Source organism: Poecilia mexicana, unplaced genomic scaffold (assembly GCF_051168715.1).
Source record: "Poecilia mexicana isolate PSO_F unplaced genomic scaffold, ASM5116871v1 scaffold_16, whole genome shotgun sequence".
Lineage (NCBI taxonomy): Eukaryota > Metazoa > Chordata > Actinopteri > Cyprinodontiformes > Poeciliidae > Poecilia > Poecilia mexicana.
Window position 1 is genome coordinate 2582501 of NW_028263385.1, and position 16708 is coordinate 2599208.

Genomic DNA, 16708 nt, shown 5'->3' on the forward strand with positions numbered 1-16708 from the left:
TTTATTCATTTATAAATATCAATTTAAAAACTATTAAGTATTTCATATACAAATCAATATTTAGTTAAGCTAAATATTTAACTCCATACTAAATTTGTAGTTTCCTAACTAAATAGTTAGCTAGTAAGCAGCTAAATATTTAGCCAAAAGCTAAAGTTAAGAAGTTAAATCCTTTAGCTAAATAATTAGCTCCTAGCTAAATATTTAGTTTGTAAATAAAATGTAATTAAGAAGCTAAATATTTAGCTTAACTGAATTCTTAGTTAGCATGCTAAATATTTATTTTCCAAGCTACATATTTTAGGTAATCATTTAGCTCCAAACTAAATATTTAATTTAAAAAGAAAAATTTAGTTTGGAAAATAAAATTGTAGTTAGCATGCCAAATATGTAGCTTCTCGCTAAAACATTTTTAGTTTTCAAACTAAAACCTTAGTTTGAACCTGGTATTAATAAATGACTGAATAACATGAAACTGAAAGATGAACCATTTTTCCTGTCATGGCTAAATGATCCACCAACAGGCTGCAGTTTGTTCCTTACAGGTGGTTCTGTAGAACTGGGTCGTGTTTTTCTGCCTGTTGGACTTTCAGCCTCTGCTGCTGTGATGAAATCTGCAGTGGAAAATCCCAGCATGTGAGTGGGAGGAGGTTCTGGACTCCTTATAAGCTGGGCCGGACCTCTGGCCACAGACCCGTCCACCATGATGTTCTGTAAAGTTCTGCTGTGTTCAGCCGCTCTGGTTCTGCTGGCCGGTTCTGTGGAGTCGTCGTCTGGAGGTGAGGCGTGTTAAGAAAATAAATTTAAAATAAGCTAGTTTTAAAACTTAACATGTCTTGATTGAAATAGCCTAATTATAGTTTTAAAATCAGTAACTTATTCTGGCCTATTGACCTTTATGTTACCTGTAGTTACAGCAGATGGTTTGCTAAGATCTTTTGAACTGGCTTTTGTCTGTGTGGGAAACAATCAGGAGAAGTTCTAGCTTTTCACACTCATTTGTGAAAAGCCGTAAAACAGCAGGAGTTCCTGGCTTTAGAGAGGGTCAGAGATAGCTCCTGGTTTGATGAGCAAAGATACGCCTTATTTGAATAAATCAAAGATAGGAATACGCCTTTTACCATAAAACTTTCTACACAGAAGTAACAAATTAGATTTGCTCTCGCAATTCTCCAAAGACGTCTTTGCTTTTCTTTCTTTCTTTCTTTCCTTCTTCTTCTTTCCATTTATGTCAGGTAAATGAATGTATGTCTCTGTTGTTCTGCAGTTTCTGTTGTAATTTCATACGTTGTCTTCTATTGGATTAAACTGTAATTCTGTGACGTCTGCACTCATTGTTGTTTTTGTGTGGCTACACGCGCCCCGCCGGGAGAACCTGGGATGAAGAAGTTCGAGCCAAAGAGTTTCTTTCTTAAGAAATATTATAACCTAAAATCTTCTTCAACAGGCGCCTTCAGAGCCGTTCTGCGGTTTGCAGCCTGACTGACCGACTGACTGTTTTTCCCCTGACAGGATCCACTGGTGCCCTCCGCTACGACCTGTCCGGTTCCGCCCTGACGGACCTCTACAACAAGCGGGTCCACCTGGCTGAGGCGATGCGGCGCCCGCTGGGAAACCTTCCTGTTACACTTGGAATCATCAGCCACTGTGGAGTTCGGTCAGTGAAACTGAAATCAATGGAAATTAGCAAAGAGCCTGGAGAACCGTTGGAACTGGAGGTCGTCTCAGCAGAGCAGAAACATCATCAAGTCATCAACTGTGAAACGAACAAAAAATACTAGAACTTACCAAAGTACATCTGGTTCTGCAACTAGAACCAGATCCTGGAATCTGGGAAACGTTCTTCAGCTGATAGAAGGCCGACTGGAGCGTCTTTATGTGGCTCTGAAGGTCAGAGGTCAGCCTGAGCTCTAGTTCCCAGCTGGAAGAACTGAAGCTGACTCCAGATCTATAACTCTAGATCGTCCCTCTTTAGGTCCATAGATTAAACCTTCAGTTTTGTTTCTCTTCAGAAAGTTGTGGCCCACCCACACGTTTCTGTCCTAAGGTGGGTTCAAAGGTCACCAGGTGACGTTTTAATGTAGGGATGAGCATCATCTGTGTTGTCATGGTAACTGATCCTGAAAGCTCCTGGCTCCTGGTCTATTTCTCAGATCTGCAATTTAAACCCAGTTTGAGTTGTTGGATCCGGTTCTGATCTGTTCGGGTCAGAACTGATCAGCTGGGATCCAACGAGCTGCAGGTTGATGAGGAACATGACTGAGATCCAGTTTTCTCTCTGGTGTCTTTTTAATATTTCAGGAGTTAAAGGGCCGGTATCGAGTAAGTACCGCCATCTTGTGGCGAAGTTAGTCATAGCAATCAGAGGTAAATTGCACATTAAAGAGAATATAGGCATTTCTACCATCAACCCAAAGACATGGTTCTCTTTGATCTCCAGTTTACTTCTCTGAGAAGGTCCTAGCAGATGGCTGGCAAACAAAATGGTGGCTCTGTAACCTTCGGAGGTGCTGTGGTTTCTCTGCAGGGTGACTCTGGCTGACGGATCTCGGTGGTTGATCCATAAAGGAGGCGGATATGGGGTTTCCTCTCAGACGGTGGTGACCGATGCTCAACACATGAGCTCCAACTGGCGGGTGAGCAGCAAACACACCAAACATCTGAGGTACAACAGCGCCACCAAGTGTTCGGTGGTGGTTAAAGACCACACACAAGCTTCTGCCTTCCCAGAGGACTGGTAAACGTCCCTTAGACTGGTTGGTTTCCTGGGATTCAACTGTTAGCTGAAGTTGAGGTCGGAGCTTCTGGAAGAATGTTCTAGAAGCCTGACGTTTCCCAGTCCAGAACCAGTTTGGTCTGGTTTTTGAGACCAGTGACTGTGGAAAAGCTGCATGTTTCTTCCAACTATAAGACATTTATGGGACATCACAAGAATACTTAAGCCATTACTAAACATGAGTTTGTTTTTGTGAAAAAGTTGTCCGTTTGTTCACATTAGGCTGCGTTTGTTTCCAGCTTTCCTTTTTCTCTACCCTGCTTTGTTTTTTCAATCTTTTAAACACCACTGACCAACAGGGGGCGTTTCTGGAGCAAAGCTCTCTCTCCAGATGCTTGTAGCCTGTAATTAACTGAGACAAAGCAGACGGAGTCCAGCAGCATCATCTCCAACTTGCTTGGTTCCTCTGAGGCTCCTGAACGTGTTGTGGAAAAGTCCGTGTCCGTTAAATAAAAATGTGGTGTTTTGCAGATTTACACTGATTGCAAATCGTCCAGCTACTAAATTTGGAACAGCGCATCGCGGCCAGTTAGTGTCGGATAAACGAGCGTTAAGCTGAGCTGTAGGGGAAATATCTGGACAGCTGATTCAGTTTGTGGTCGGCTGATTTATGTTATTAATATGTAGCCAACAGACTCGAGATGAAGTGTTTTATGACACAGAGCTGAGATGGTGACCGCGCTGCTCACCATGGCAGGACAGGAGATCCAGACTTTTCTGAAGTGATATTTAACTGGAAAATATGACGTCATTTGCGATCAGCGCCACAGAGGCTCTTACATTAACTTGGCATTAACTCACAATAAGCTCAAATGGAAGCTTCCTTCCGGAAACTGTATCATGATGGACCCTCTTCCTGTCTGCAGGTCATCGAGTCCAAGAACTTCAGGGGAACCAAAACGGTGTCGGACCTTGTTGGAGCCGGAGGCCCGAACTACCGGCTGATCGGGGATAACTGCCACAATGCCTGTGACAACATCATAAATCAGTGAATAAATATTCCATCATTTCTCTGTAATAAAAATGAAGCCCGAACGTGTTGTCATTTTTATTCCACTACAGGGCACAAAGCAACAGAAATTGATCACCGACTGGTTCAGAACCAAAACATGTTCCGGTTCTGAACCAGTGACGTGCGGTCAGGGTCGTCATGGAAAAATAATATATAATAAAATAATTTATATAGCTATTTTCACCCTGTGGCTTGTACTATAAAGTATTAATTTTTTATTTAGCTTAACCAATTCTGATTAATTTTACCTCAAAATCGCTGGATTTTCGCATTTTCCCATTCAAATGCTCAGAAGCGAAGCCGGTGAGGCAGCAGGAAGCTGAGCCTCACCTGGACTGATCAACCTCTAACTGCACTGGCTGCCGTTCTATGAGAGCAGGTCCTCCTGTCTGTACACCGGTAATAAAATGGCTAAAAAACATTTAATATATGGACTGATTTCCCATAATCTATGTTATGTATATAATGTACAGTGTTTTTTTGTTTTTTTTTTGTTTGTTTTTTTGTCACCAACTGTGTGTGTATCGTGTTTTGTGTGAGGAGGAGCGATCAGAAACGGCACAAAACAGACTCCAGGGGAGGCAGGCAGTTCTCTGGCCTCATGGCAGGGGGCGCTCATGATCCCAGATATTGTGACTCCACAACTGCAGAGTAAGACACAGTGAGCTAGCCATGGAGCTAGCCACACAGTAAATAAGTAAAGTACAGCAATATATTTGTTTTCTCCTCTCTTCCGACGTCAACATGAAAGACTACATTTCTACAGTTAAACAGTTTTCTAAAGTGGGTTTTCAGTTGAAGCAGGAAATAATAACTAAAGGAAGACCAACACCGGAGCTGAAGGTTTTGCTTCGAGACAGTTTGATGATTCTCAAACGGAGTAGAAAAGACATGAGGATAGACTTGGCTTTGGATGAACGGATATTTTATGCAGAATTAGCGGTGAATGGATTTCATTGATAAGTAAAGGTAAGGCAGCAATAAGATGTTTTTTAGTTGTTTTTTTTATGAAATGTGCGTTTTGTGGGCTACAGTTTGTATGTCTAAGTAATTCAGTAAAGTAGAAGAGGAGCTAATCTAGTTTTTTTTTGTGTTAAATCCTAAAACATGTTGGCAGTTGCTATGGCAACGAGTCTGCATAGCGTGGAGAATACCTCTTTCCCTTTGCTGTGGAAAAGCACGAAATCAATACCTACATTTCTAAGTTTCACTGAGTTAACGCGGCTATGGATGACATGTAAAAGGTTAGTCTTTTTGCCCGTCGTAATGAACCTCACCGCACGTCACTGTTCTGAACATCTTATGTTCTGGAAACTACTTAGTACCTGGTCCAATAGGGTCCAACAGGGACGAACCGGGACCAACAGGGCCTGTGACTCCAGCTACGGTCATGTTTCCATCCTCTGACTCAACTTTCAACTAAAATTCACTTTAAAAACAAAAATTTTGTTTTTGTTGAATTTTCTCTAAGCTCAGAAGTATTCATACCCCTGTAAGATTTAGATTTAAATTATTTTCAATCAACCGAGAACTTTCTCAAAATAAAACAATGTTAGAAAATCTCTTATTTAAACTTCATCTTCAAAAGTATTTACAGCAGAACGTGACACGCAGCGTGTCCGGCAGGGGGCGCCCTGAGCTGCGGACTGCTCACTGAACGCCGCAGAGCTCTGCGGGTCCGCAGCCAGACCTGGGGGCCCTGGTGTGTCTCATCTGTCCGGCAGGTAGAGGGAAGAAACTCTGGTTCCGGTCGGCCCGGGTCCAGACGGACAGAACCAACAGAGATCGGTTTGGTTCAGAAGCTGCAGGCTGCGGGTCTCTGAGGTTCCCGTTTCATTATTTAGGTCAAAATGTCTGAATTTTGCTTCCAGGATGGCGAGCAGAGGAAGAGAAGAGCCGCTGCTCTCTGATGGAAACAGGTTGGGGAGGGGCAGCCGGGTCTGAGTAAAAAACACCGTACAGAAATTAAAATGTGAAAAAAATTAAACTTTATCAAACTGTAATAAAAAAAATGTTTTGAGAGTAATTTACGATATCTATAGTTTCAGTTTTCAATTTATTTTCTTTTAATCTTTTCTGATTTTTTTCTTAAAGAATTATTTCATCTTTTATTTTCTAGTTGCATTTTTTCAAATTATTTTTCAAAATTTTAATTTCTAAAATTTGTCATTTTAAATCTTTTCTGTTTCAGGTTATTTTTCCATTTTATCTCAATTGTTTTCAATGTATTGTTCTCTAATTTATATTTTCTATGTTTTTGAGACATTGCTCAGTAACCTCCAGCGCCACCTGCAGGCTCCTGGTTTCACATCATTTCATTTTTTTCCTGATTCTCCAGCAGAAACGGCTGATTGCCCAGAGCGGCTCGGCTGTGGGGGCGGATAATATGTCACCAACTGTTTATGCAACAATAAGCATGTCAGCATGAACATTGTTGGGATTTTTTTCCATCTTTAACCAACGACAAGTCAGACTTTTTACAGTTCATTTGATCTTTTAAATCTATTTTCCATCAATAATTTTTGTAATTTTTATTAGTTCTGAAACATAAAAATGACAAAATGACTTTTCTTTAAATTACAAAAATAAAGTGATAATTTTATGAGCATAAAGTCTTAGAATAAAGTTAAAATAATAAAACATAACGAGAAAGCCAGAACAGTAAAATAAAATAATAAAGTCGTAAAAACACAAGAATGAAATGTAAAACAAGTTGAAAGAGTGTGAAAATAAAATCTGAATAAATTTTACATTCAGTTGATTGTTGGGATTTTAAAATTTTCAAATAGTTTGACTTTTTCCAGTTCACTTTTTTCTTGTGTTGCATCAATTTCGTTAAAGCTTAATAATTATCATTTTTATTTATTCTGCCAACTTTCAGAAAGAAAATCAGCAAAATAAATGAAACAAGATTAAAAATCTAAATTTAAACCAGTTTGTAAAAACCTTTCAGATGATTTCTGATCACTGAAGCAACTTTATTAGCTGGGAAACTTCAAAATAAAAGCATTTCAACCCAGACTGATGATTTCACTTCCTAAGGTCAGAGGTCGCTGACAGACTGAGTAACCATTCTCAACCCCCTTTGCTCTTCCTCTTCCTCTTTTCTCGCCTCGGTGGTTCAGGACCAGAGGTGGAAGATGCAGCCGCGGAGTTTTTCCTCTGGTGGAAAGCGAAAGTTAACGCCTCAAGTCTCTGTGGCAGAAAGCAGCAGAAAAGCCCCCACCCCCACCCGCTGCTGAGCCGCTCGCCCCCTCAGGTGAGATAGCTCCTGGTCTGCTGGGAGCGCAGCAGCGGCGTCTGCGTGTCCACGTCTCTGGAGAAGAAGGACAGACCAGCGCGGCGGAGGTGCAGGCGCGTCCAGCCGTACACCAGACAGTTGAGGAAACCCTGAGAGGCCGAAGTGAAGGCCTGGAAAATACACACCGTCACTTTAAGAACAGAAACAGGAACAAAAGCAACACAAAGCAACAACACCGACACAAAGTGACCTTAGAGAGGCAGCATCAGGTGTTTTCACTTTCTAGCTATAAAAATATCAAAAATACTTGAAATAAATTTGACTTCCTGATTCAAATGCCTGAAATTGGGTCTCTGTGCCTTTAAGAAGCTCCGGCTCTTTCTGAAGCCCACCCAGGTGTTTTAACAGCTGAATGGTTGTCATAGAGATCAGAGGACTAAGTACGTTTCTGATGAGCAATAATTATAACATGATGGAAAATCTGACACTGGCCCTTTAAAATCACCAAAACATCACTGGATTAAAACGTGAAGCCTGATCAGTCGGAGCTCCAGGCACCGGCCCGGAGCGACCCGGTCGGCCCGGAGCGTGGCGCGCTGACCTCGGATATGTAGAGGCAGACGCCTGCCACACCGTGACCCGTCGACGGCTTCGCCACCCGCAGGAACGCCAGCGCCACGGCTGAAACAGAACGCACAGAGTGAACGAGACGCGGTCGCCCCTAGCAACAGCCACGCTGAGCGGCGAGTGACACGGATCAGAACCGGAACAAACCTGGACCCCAGCAGAACACAAACACCAGCGGGTACAGCAGCATCCGCAGGTCCATCACCCGGAACAAGGCCCGCTGCTCGTTGCCCAGGTAACCGCAGGACGTCACCGCCCGCCGGTAGACGCACCGCGCCTTGACCACCAGAACCTGGATCAGAATCAGAACCAGCCTTAATCGTCATCGTACAGAAGCACAATGAAACTGGTTTCAGTACAGCCAATCCAAAACAAACCTCATAAGACCTGAGTGGACGGGTCAGGACCCGGGTCAGAGGTCAGCTTCCCCTCATTAACAGGGTGAATGAAGCCTTGAAACCCGGTCCTCCCTGGAGACAGTTTACCCCACTAGTTTACCCCTCTAGTTTACCCCTCTAGTTTACCCCGCTAGTTTACCCCTCTAGTTTACCCCACTAGTTTACCCCTCTAGTTTACCCCGCTAGTTTACCCCTCTAGTTTACCCCACTAGTTTACCCCTCTAGTTTACCCCGCTAGTTTACCCCTCTAGTTTACCCCTCTAGTTTACCCCTCTAGTTTACCCCGCTAGTTTACCCCGCTAGTTTACCCCTCTAGTTTACCCCACTAGTTTACCCCACTAGTTTACCCCTCTAGTTTACCCCGCTAGTTTACCCCTCTAGTTTACCCCTCTAGTTTACCCCGCTAGTTTACCCCTCTAGTTTACCCCGCTAGTTTACCCCTCTAGTTTACCCCGCTAGTTTACCCCTCTAGTTTACCCCGCTAGTTTACCCCGCTAGTTTACCCCGCTAGTTTACCCCTCTAGTTTACCCCTCTAGTTTACCCCGCTAGTTTACCCCGCTAGTTTACCCCTCTAGTTTACCCCTCTAGTTTACCCCGCTAGTTTACCCCGCTAGTTTACCCCTCTAGTTTACCCCTCTAGTTTACCCCTCTAGTTTACCCCTCAGCTCACCGTGATGCCCAGCAGGGTGAGGAGGAAGCTGCTGAGGAAGACTCCGATCTGGTAGGTGTGCAGGAAGCTGCAGCTGCGGCTGAGCCGCTGCCGGTCCGGCCGCAGGAACAGAGCTCCGGTGTGCATCAGCAGACACCTGCTCCACAAGCACAGCGTCAGCTCCTGACAGCAGCGCCGCTGCGCTAACCTGTCTCAGGTGAGGCCTCACCTGTAGGGCTCACTGAAGTTGACCTGGCAGTGGCCGACGTTCCCTTGTACGAACACCGGGACCATGAGCAGAGCCGGAACCAGACTGAAACGGGAGAAACGGGTCAGCGGGGTGAAAGCAGTCCAGGTGAGGTCCAGGTTCACCTGCTGCTGGTCTCAGCATGTTCTCACCTTGACAACACAGCAATCATTTTAGCTTTCAGCGACACCGTGTTGGAAAACTGAGGAAGAAAAGATGCCAAGATTCAGAACCTCATCCAGGAACCAACAGATGTTTAAATTGCCGGCTTGATTAATAGCAAAATATGGAGATAAACATTTTAAAGACTGTTTGCTTCTTTAATAATAAAACTTCCTATGAAATTTTTAGCTTCAGAAATCCTCTTCCTAAAGGCTAAACCAAGTTAAGACATTTACAACCTTTCCAACTTAACATAAAGCTACTCTATGTCAATATGAATGAGCTGAACAGAGCAAAGCTAACGTAATGTTTAGATAAAATGTGTTAAACTGTTATGAGATATCCAGTATCTCATAGTTACAACTTTAAAACTTCAAATTATGACTTCCTGTTGGGCTCTTATTTTTTTTCTTTCATGACAGAAATGGCCTTCCATAGAAGCAGATAGTTCTGATTTCACCTCAAACAGAAGAAGATAGAAAACAGTTTAAGATTTACAGAAACAATAAAATAAAAGTTATGTTGAACCTGATTAATGGATGTTTCTGTGAGCTACAGTTCAACATGGCTACCGCTCAGCATGGCTATCATATAAACATGGCTACCTGTATGGAGTAGCCGCTGAAGCAGCTGTTGAACTTCTCTCTGGTCAGCGTGTAAAGGTTCCACACGTAGTTCAGCGTGAAGAAGAAGGACGCCATGTACAGAATCTGAAACAGAACAAAACGGTCCGTCTGGTTCTGACAGTAACGGGTTAAACCAGCAGCTCAAACGGACAATAGAATAGGTCAGGCGTGTTTTTGTGTCCTGGTTCTGCTGCTCCATTTCCTCCTCAGTGACCCAGTTCAGGATGAGTTCTGGTTGTTTGAGCCAAACGAGCCGGATCGGATCAGAACATTTACGCAGATGAAGCTGTGACGAAGAGCCACATCCTCCTGGGCCCACCATCTCTCACCTACTTCCTGCCCTAAAGGTTCAGTTCAGGTTCTGTTGTCCCGCTCGCTTTCTAACTTGGAAATGCATCACGTGATGTGAAAATGCCGTCATGGCTTTGAAAGCGCTCTGGGTTTCACATCAGCATCTAAACCCAAACCGCGAAATACCGGAGCGGAAAGAGGAACCGCCGGTCCCAGACTCAGATAAACCCGGTTTTACCAACAGGCAACAAATCAGAACAAAATGGAGGAACAAGCCAACAAAGATGAACTCAGCAAGTGAGCTTCTTAAAACAGGACCGAGTCGAAACGATCTACATACTACACGCAAAATATAACTATTTATATGTTTACAGTGATAAACTTTTGTCTTCTTACTTGGTCTGTCTGCCGTACTTATTTTTTATTTCCTTTTTAAGTTTAAGAGAAAAACCGAGGGTTAGAAATTGGAGAAACTCGTTATCTAGCTAGCTTTGCTGCACTTAGCGCAGTTGTTTACGCATGCGCAGTGAGTGTTAGACTTCTCCTTCTTCTTCTTTGTTAAAATGGCGGTTGGCAAACAAGTAAAGGGACCATTACCGCCACCAACTGGTAAGGCCAACCTGTACATCAATGGGCTCTTTGCACCTCAGCTTCCGCGTTTGGGGTAAAGCGGCTCGATTGTTTCCGATCCAATACAAATATCATTTACATTAGGTGCTTTCAGGGCTTGGTACATCGATCCGAAGCCCCAACAAGTCAGCTGGAGAAAGGTTTTAGATGTATGCCTCGTTATACATTCACTGACACAAAGGTGAGTTTTACTTAAACTTTGTGGCTAACATTAACGTTAGCTTATGCTAGTAGGCAATATTCTCGGACATTGTTCTTGTAAAATGTGCTATTTAAGTATCTAAACATTCTAACGGACAATGTATTTATCTTATTTTCAAGTATATTATGCGTGTTTATTGTCGTTAGTGTCACAGACTAACGGGGTTCGGTTCCGGTTCGGACTTTTAGCTTCCGAAGCCTGACGGAGCTCAACAAGCCTCATAGCTTGACAGTAGCGCAGCTCTGGTGTCAGAGATCTGGTTCAGCTGTTCAGGTTCAAAGTTGCTGCTTTTAGAAAAATATGACCGTGTTGCTTCATGTCTCCGTGTTATTTCGTTTTATTACCTTTGCATGTTTCTTGTTCAGAGCTCAGATAGGACGGTGTTTACAGCAGTATGTACAGGCGGATCAGTTGCTCGGCTGTCTGGCTCTGGTCTGCTCTCTGGTTCCCATAAACTCTTTCAGGCTGAATATAGAAGTGATTCCATGGAAATAACTCAGGGAGGCTCCTTTATTTACCATCCGTATCCCCGGTAGTTTTAGGCTGATCCGGAGTGAAGTGAAGGCTGCAAACTTTGCTGTGCGGCGTTAGCTGGTAGCAACAGATATTTACAAGCCATCTTCTTAATTCAGGATCGCTTGGAAATTAAGGAAAACTTAAAAGCCCATTATATTAGGAAGACAACAATGTTAATAGTATTGTTTTTTTGCATCTGAAATACGACTTAGTCTTTTCTACCAGTCATGGTAACTCAAAGCGGAAAAAAGTGAGCCGCATTAGCTCCTGGAGATGTGATGTCAACGCCTTAGGTGCAAAGAGCCCATTAAGTGACGGGTATTTTATTTTAAAATGACGGGCTGACGTGTTTTTCATGTCATGTGATCTACCCACGTTGTCTTTGTGACCGACTATTGACCTCAGAGGATTTATCAGCTGGGTTTAAACCAGATGTAAAACTCAAACCTGCTGCTGCGGTGGGAAAACCCCCAGACAGCAGCTTCCAGTTCAGCTCCTGGTGTCAAAAATAAAACCTGAAAACAGAAGACACTAAACTTTACTTTCAGAGGAACTTCTTAAAGCTGAAAACAGAATGTTTATGCTTTAATATGAGAAAAACAGCATGTTCTCCAGCCTCTAGGTTCTCACAAACTGAATCTGAATCAATTTTATCCACTTTGAACTTTATTTTTACACCTGGTTGAACTGACCTTTTCTCATTCTGCTACTTTCTCCTACTGCTCTCCGATTTGATTTATTTGCTGTTATTTCAACTTAGAGATGATTATCTGTTGTACCATTTATCATTTATTTTGTTATAAATTATCAACTTTGATCTACTGTTAGGTTAAATTTCAGTTACTGATAAATAATAAATAAATGTTATTTTTACTTTTATTTCATCTTAGTTTAGTGATATAAATCACACTTTTTATTTTTATGTAAGTGGAGTCTTGAAGGATCCTGTTTTATGTGTTTTTCCAAGAACAATAATCATGTTTGTAGTTCAGTTACCTAAAAAATAAGTGATATAGTTATTTTTTTATCTTAATTTTTATCATTATCACAATAATAACACAAAGTAATAACCTTAATTTAACTTTATGATTTCTGAGTTTTTTTCTCTCTATGAAAGATGCTATGAATCGGTACCAAAGAAATAAACTGAATTGAACTGATTTTAAACTCGTTTGGTTCCTTTGCACGTTTCCATGTTTTATTCACAGATAAAATTAGAAACCATGAAGGTTTTTTCTTCAACTTTCATTGAAACCAAACAATTTTTGAGTTGAATCCACTGAAATATTTCCGTGTCAGTGTTTGTGTCCCAGACTGAGTCCAGCCATGAGTTTCTGTGGAAACAGCAGCTGGTTCTGATGCTGTTCGTGTCCAGGCTGCGGTTTCTCTCCGCTGTTTGAGGAAGCTGAGATTTTCTAACAGTGAAGGCTTTGAGGAGGAAAGAGGAGCCACTTCCTGATAAAACTCATGGAAACCCCTCAAACTTCCCCAGAAAGCCCGTCAGACTCCCCCAGAGCGGCGGCGCGGCCGTTACCTGCTCCACGGTGTGCAGGTTGTAGCAGAGCGCGCTCAGGTGGTCGCAGCGCTGAGAGTAGAGGATGGCGCCGATCAGCCAGCAGGTGGCGAGCAGCAGGTCGGCCACGCTCAGCTGGAACAGAGGCTGCAGCTGCAAACAGGACAGCAGCAGTCAGACACCTGACCTCTGACCCCAAAGGACAGCTGGACGCAACCATATGATGCGACTGACCTCGGGCGTCTGACCGAGTCTGGGAATAATCAGGGAGATGATGGAGCCGGAACCAACAATGCTGCAAATATTCAGAGAAAATGTTTAAAAACTGTCTGAATTATTATTCAGAGCATTAAAAACACAAACACATTCCACAATAAAATCATTCCTGAATAATTTTGGCCAAAATAGCCGATAAATAGTTGTAAAATGTAAATGTCATTTAAAAGGCCAGTTGTAGGAGGTTTTCCTGTTTTCATGCATAAAATGTACAATTTAAGGAGAAACAACTCAAAGCAAAGCTGAAATAAATGTCTAAGAAATTAGCTAAGATTTTAAGATTCTTTCAAAATATTTTCTAAGGTAAAAACAAGCTAAGCTAAGCTAGCTTTAGCTAAACAAAGGCAAATCAAGCTAAGCTAAATTAAATGAAACCAAGATAAACTAACCTAACAGCTATCTGCACAAAGAGGAACTTAGTTTTTTTTTTGTCAGGTTACACATTTTGTGCTGTTTTAAGTAATTTACTATAAACTTTAAATCTTTAATTAAAATGTATGAAATATAGAAACAAAAATAAAGTTGTTTTATTTAAAAATCTGTTAAAGACCTTTGCTGCTCATCTACCTCTGCACCAAGGTGGCATTTCATCTAAACTGTGTTCATCGCCATGGAAACGTCACCTTGACGAACCAAAACCAGAACCAGAACCGGATCAAGAAGTCCAGAACTAAAATTAGCTGGGGTTTTTAAAGCAATATTTTCCTCAGTTTTAGCCTAAAATCTCCTCCTTCCTGAAATGTCAATGCAGAAACAAATAAATGTCATTTTAAACTGAACAGAGAAGGAAACCACCGAGGAGGATGAGGAAGCCGGAACCAACCTGAACGAGGCCATGATGAGCTGGATCCACCGGACGGCTTCGTACACCTGCAAGGGGAAAACAACACGTTCAACCCGCTGCTGCAACCCGACCAGAACCGAGCAGAACGGACCACAGCCGACCAAGGGTGTAAATCCCACCTCATTATTGGGGGGGGGGGACCATAAACAGGGAAAATGTTAAGAGCAATTTTGGGGGGGTCGGCAAAGTTACAGTCAAATGTGGTTTAAATTTTTGTGTGTTCAAGCTGCACCACCAAAAATGACTAGTAAGTAGCAATGAATAACAAAATGTTTTTCTCAGTGAACAACCTGCTGAGACCCAGAAGTCAAACTAAGATTCAAATGTTTAGATCTGAGTTTGGTTCAAAGATCTGCTACACCTTTACAAAAACTTAAGGCTCTAAATGAAAAAGTTTTAATAAGTAACTACACTTAAGTGTCCTCATAAATATTGATTTATTGCAGTTTTTGTCGATACAAATCATGTGTTATTTAAATTATAACTTAAGTTGCTTTGAACGTAATTTTTTTGGGGGGGAATTCATGTTAAAACCTATAAATATGTGGAAATTGAATATCTGGGAAGTATCATAACTTAAACATAAAGGTCAGCACCAGTTTTCCAGAAAAATATTCAGGTTTTATTTTGTGGTTTTAAAGGCTCTACGTTGAAGATGGTAAGAAATAAAGTCATACTTTATTATTTTTCCTGCCAGCTGCAGTCGCCCCTCTGCTCTCGGCTCCCATACTGAGCTATCGGCTAATGCTAACGCTCAGCCGCTCCCGTTTCAAACTCTTCTTATTAAAGAGTTAGAGAGCTAAATGTAATTGAAATATTGGCTACCTTCGACAGAAAAAGGAGCGAAGTCTATGAAAGCAATGTAGCAGTTTAGCTAGCTTTGATTTCCAAGGCATAAGGAGGCATTTTATCACGATTCATCCAAAGTAATGAAATAACAAACTGCGGACTGATTTTTATTAACGTGTTTCACTCTGTTGAGCAGTGAAAGTAAATAAAACGTGTTACATGTCTTTTGCTTTAACTATTTACTTACTGGAGGGTTTTTTGTTAATGCTGCAGAGCCGCAGCTAACAGCTAGCTCCTCCCTTAGCGGATCTAACGGAGCCTGTACCGATCAGCAGCTGTTGCTCCTCCTACACTTTGGACTGAACCATTGTTCTAACAATGATGGGGGGACTTAAAAATAATTCTTGTTTTTTTTCTTAGATGAATGGCAGATTTACTTCGTTCTTTGTTTCTATTGCTTTTTATATATTTATATTGTTTAAATACAAGGGTTTCTTTCATGATTTCTTTGGGGGGGACAACTCTAGACTTTTCCAAGATTTGGGGGGTCCGGACCCCCCGACCCCCGACCTCCCGGGATTTAGGCCTATGCAGCCGACCAGAACCGACCAGAACCGATGCTGATGCTGATAAATATGGAGCTTCTCTTCACCTCCCAAACAGTTCATCTCACACAAATATTAACATAAATATAAAATTGGCAAGGTAAATATAAATTTATAGATAAATAGAGCGTGATATAAATAGAGCTAAATAAATTAAATGTTAAGTGAGCTAAACGTTTAGTTACATATTTAATTCGATAACTAAACTATAGCTAGCTCACAAACTACTTTCATCGCTAACTTTATATTTAAGTTGCAAACCAGCGGTCCCGGTTCGATTCCCTGGGAATCCTGATAACGTCATCAGAGCCTGTCAGTCTGCGCGGAGGGAATAATAACCCACACGCCCCACGGCGTTAAAACTACTAAAATAAACGAAAAGATATAAAGAAACAGTTCATTACATGTTTATAGAGTTTCTACACAAATGACAGAACAATATGAAAAAAATCCACAATTTAAGGAAATAAAATTACTGAATTTTCAAAAATTTAAATTTTATGTTCCAAAAATCAAATGGAAAAACTTCCTTTTTCCAGATGCAACTAAAATAATGAACGTTTTTGCTCCTTTTCTCAGATTATTTTGCAGCTTTTAGAGCAGAAGTGATTGAATGAGGGAGTGAAACGGAGCGATATGATTAAATCTCCACATGAAATCAACAGGACTCACCTGGGTCCAGTCCACGGCCGCCGTGGTGTTGGCCTCCGGGCTGCGGGGGAGGCTCAGCGTCAACGGGGGCAGCATGCTGGCAGGATGGGGGTCTCTGGAGGAGCAGAACCTGAACTGGAACTGGGGATCAGCCGCAGGTCTTTATCCGGCGGGGGAGCGAGGCTTAGCCGCGTTAACCCCGCCCACCTGGCGGAGCTGCAGGTTCGTCTCCGGCGTCAGGAGGTAGATACTGGTTTTCTATCGATTCTCTGATTGGATCAGAGCCGTGCTTCAGCTCCCATCAGGAGGTTCTGACTTCTTCTGGAAACAAGCCCGAACCACAGAGTTACTGTGAAAACGGATCATTTAATGAACCGAAACATCTCTGCTGGCGCCCCCTGCTGGAGGAAATCCCGACCAACTTCTGCCCTCATCAGTTCCTGTTTCCATCAGGACGGAATCTCTTCTCAGTGAATCTGAACTCAGCCTGGTGATGGTTTCCATTGCAGTCCTTCCATGTTGTTGTTTTTTCTAATATTCATCACATTTGGGTTTAAAAATGAGTTTCTAGTCTGGAAGGAACAGAAACTAGTGAAGCTTGGTGAGAAACTAAACATTTCAGAAACTTTAGCTGCTTTTCTGCCTGGAGGTT

General features: G+C 42.1%; 2 protein-coding genes across 2 annotated transcripts; one reads left to right on the plus strand and one right to left on the minus strand.

Annotated features, from left to right (window-relative positions):
- Window positions 1–674: 674 nt before the first annotated feature.
- LOC148154922 (uncharacterized) lies at window positions 675–3811 on the plus strand. The gene is made up of 4 exons (XM_088014265.1): window positions 675–779; window positions 1513–1657; window positions 2528–2636; window positions 3643–3811. Exons 1-4 carry the CDS (start codon window positions 704–706, stop codon window positions 3766–3768), a joined length of 456 nt encoding a protein of 151 aa, XP_087870391.1. The 5' UTR covers window positions 675–703; the 3' UTR covers window positions 3769–3811.
- A 2934-nt stretch (window positions 3812–6745) lies between these two features.
- Window positions 6746–16555, minus strand: tmem116 (transmembrane protein 116). The gene is made up of 11 exons (XM_088014262.1): window positions 16078–16555; window positions 13991–14037; window positions 13126–13186; window positions 12913–13044; window positions 9719–9823; window positions 9104–9153; window positions 8934–9017; window positions 8726–8861; window positions 7804–7948; window positions 7631–7710; window positions 6746–7199 (listed from the first exon to the last, which is right to left on the minus strand). The coding sequence occupies exons 1-11, from the start codon at window positions 16150–16152 to the stop codon at window positions 7044–7046; spliced, it is 1071 nt and encodes a 356-aa protein (XP_087870388.1). The 5' UTR covers window positions 16153–16555; the 3' UTR covers window positions 6746–7043.
- Between the last annotated feature and the right edge of the window lie 153 nt (window positions 16556–16708).

Bases quoted from the DNA above. Each gene is read 5' to 3' on its own strand.
- LOC148154922 (XM_088014265.1), top strand. From the start codon at position 704: ATGATGTTCTGTAAAGTTCTGCTGTGTTCAGCCGCTCTGGTTCTGCTG. The intron at 1,658-2,527 runs GTCAGTGAAACT...GTTTCTCTGCAG, and splicing joins ATCAGCCACTGTGGAGTTCG to GGTGACTCTGGCTGACGGAT. The intron at 2,637-3,642 runs GTGAGCAGCAAA...TCCTGTCTGCAG, and splicing joins ACATGAGCTCCAACTGGCGG to GTCATCGAGTCCAAGAACTT.
- tmem116 (XM_088014262.1), bottom strand. From the start codon at position 16,152: ATGCTGCCCCCGTTGACGCTGAGCCTCCCCCGCAGCCCGGAGGCCAAC. The intron at 14,038-16,077 runs GTGAGTCCTGTT...TTCCCCTTGCAG, and splicing joins CGGCCGTGGACTGGACCCAG to GTGTACGAAGCCGTCCGGTG. The intron at 7,200-7,630 runs GTCAGCGCGCCA...TGTATTTTCCAG, and splicing joins TCTGCCTCTACATATCCGAG to GCCTTCACTTCGGCCTCTCA.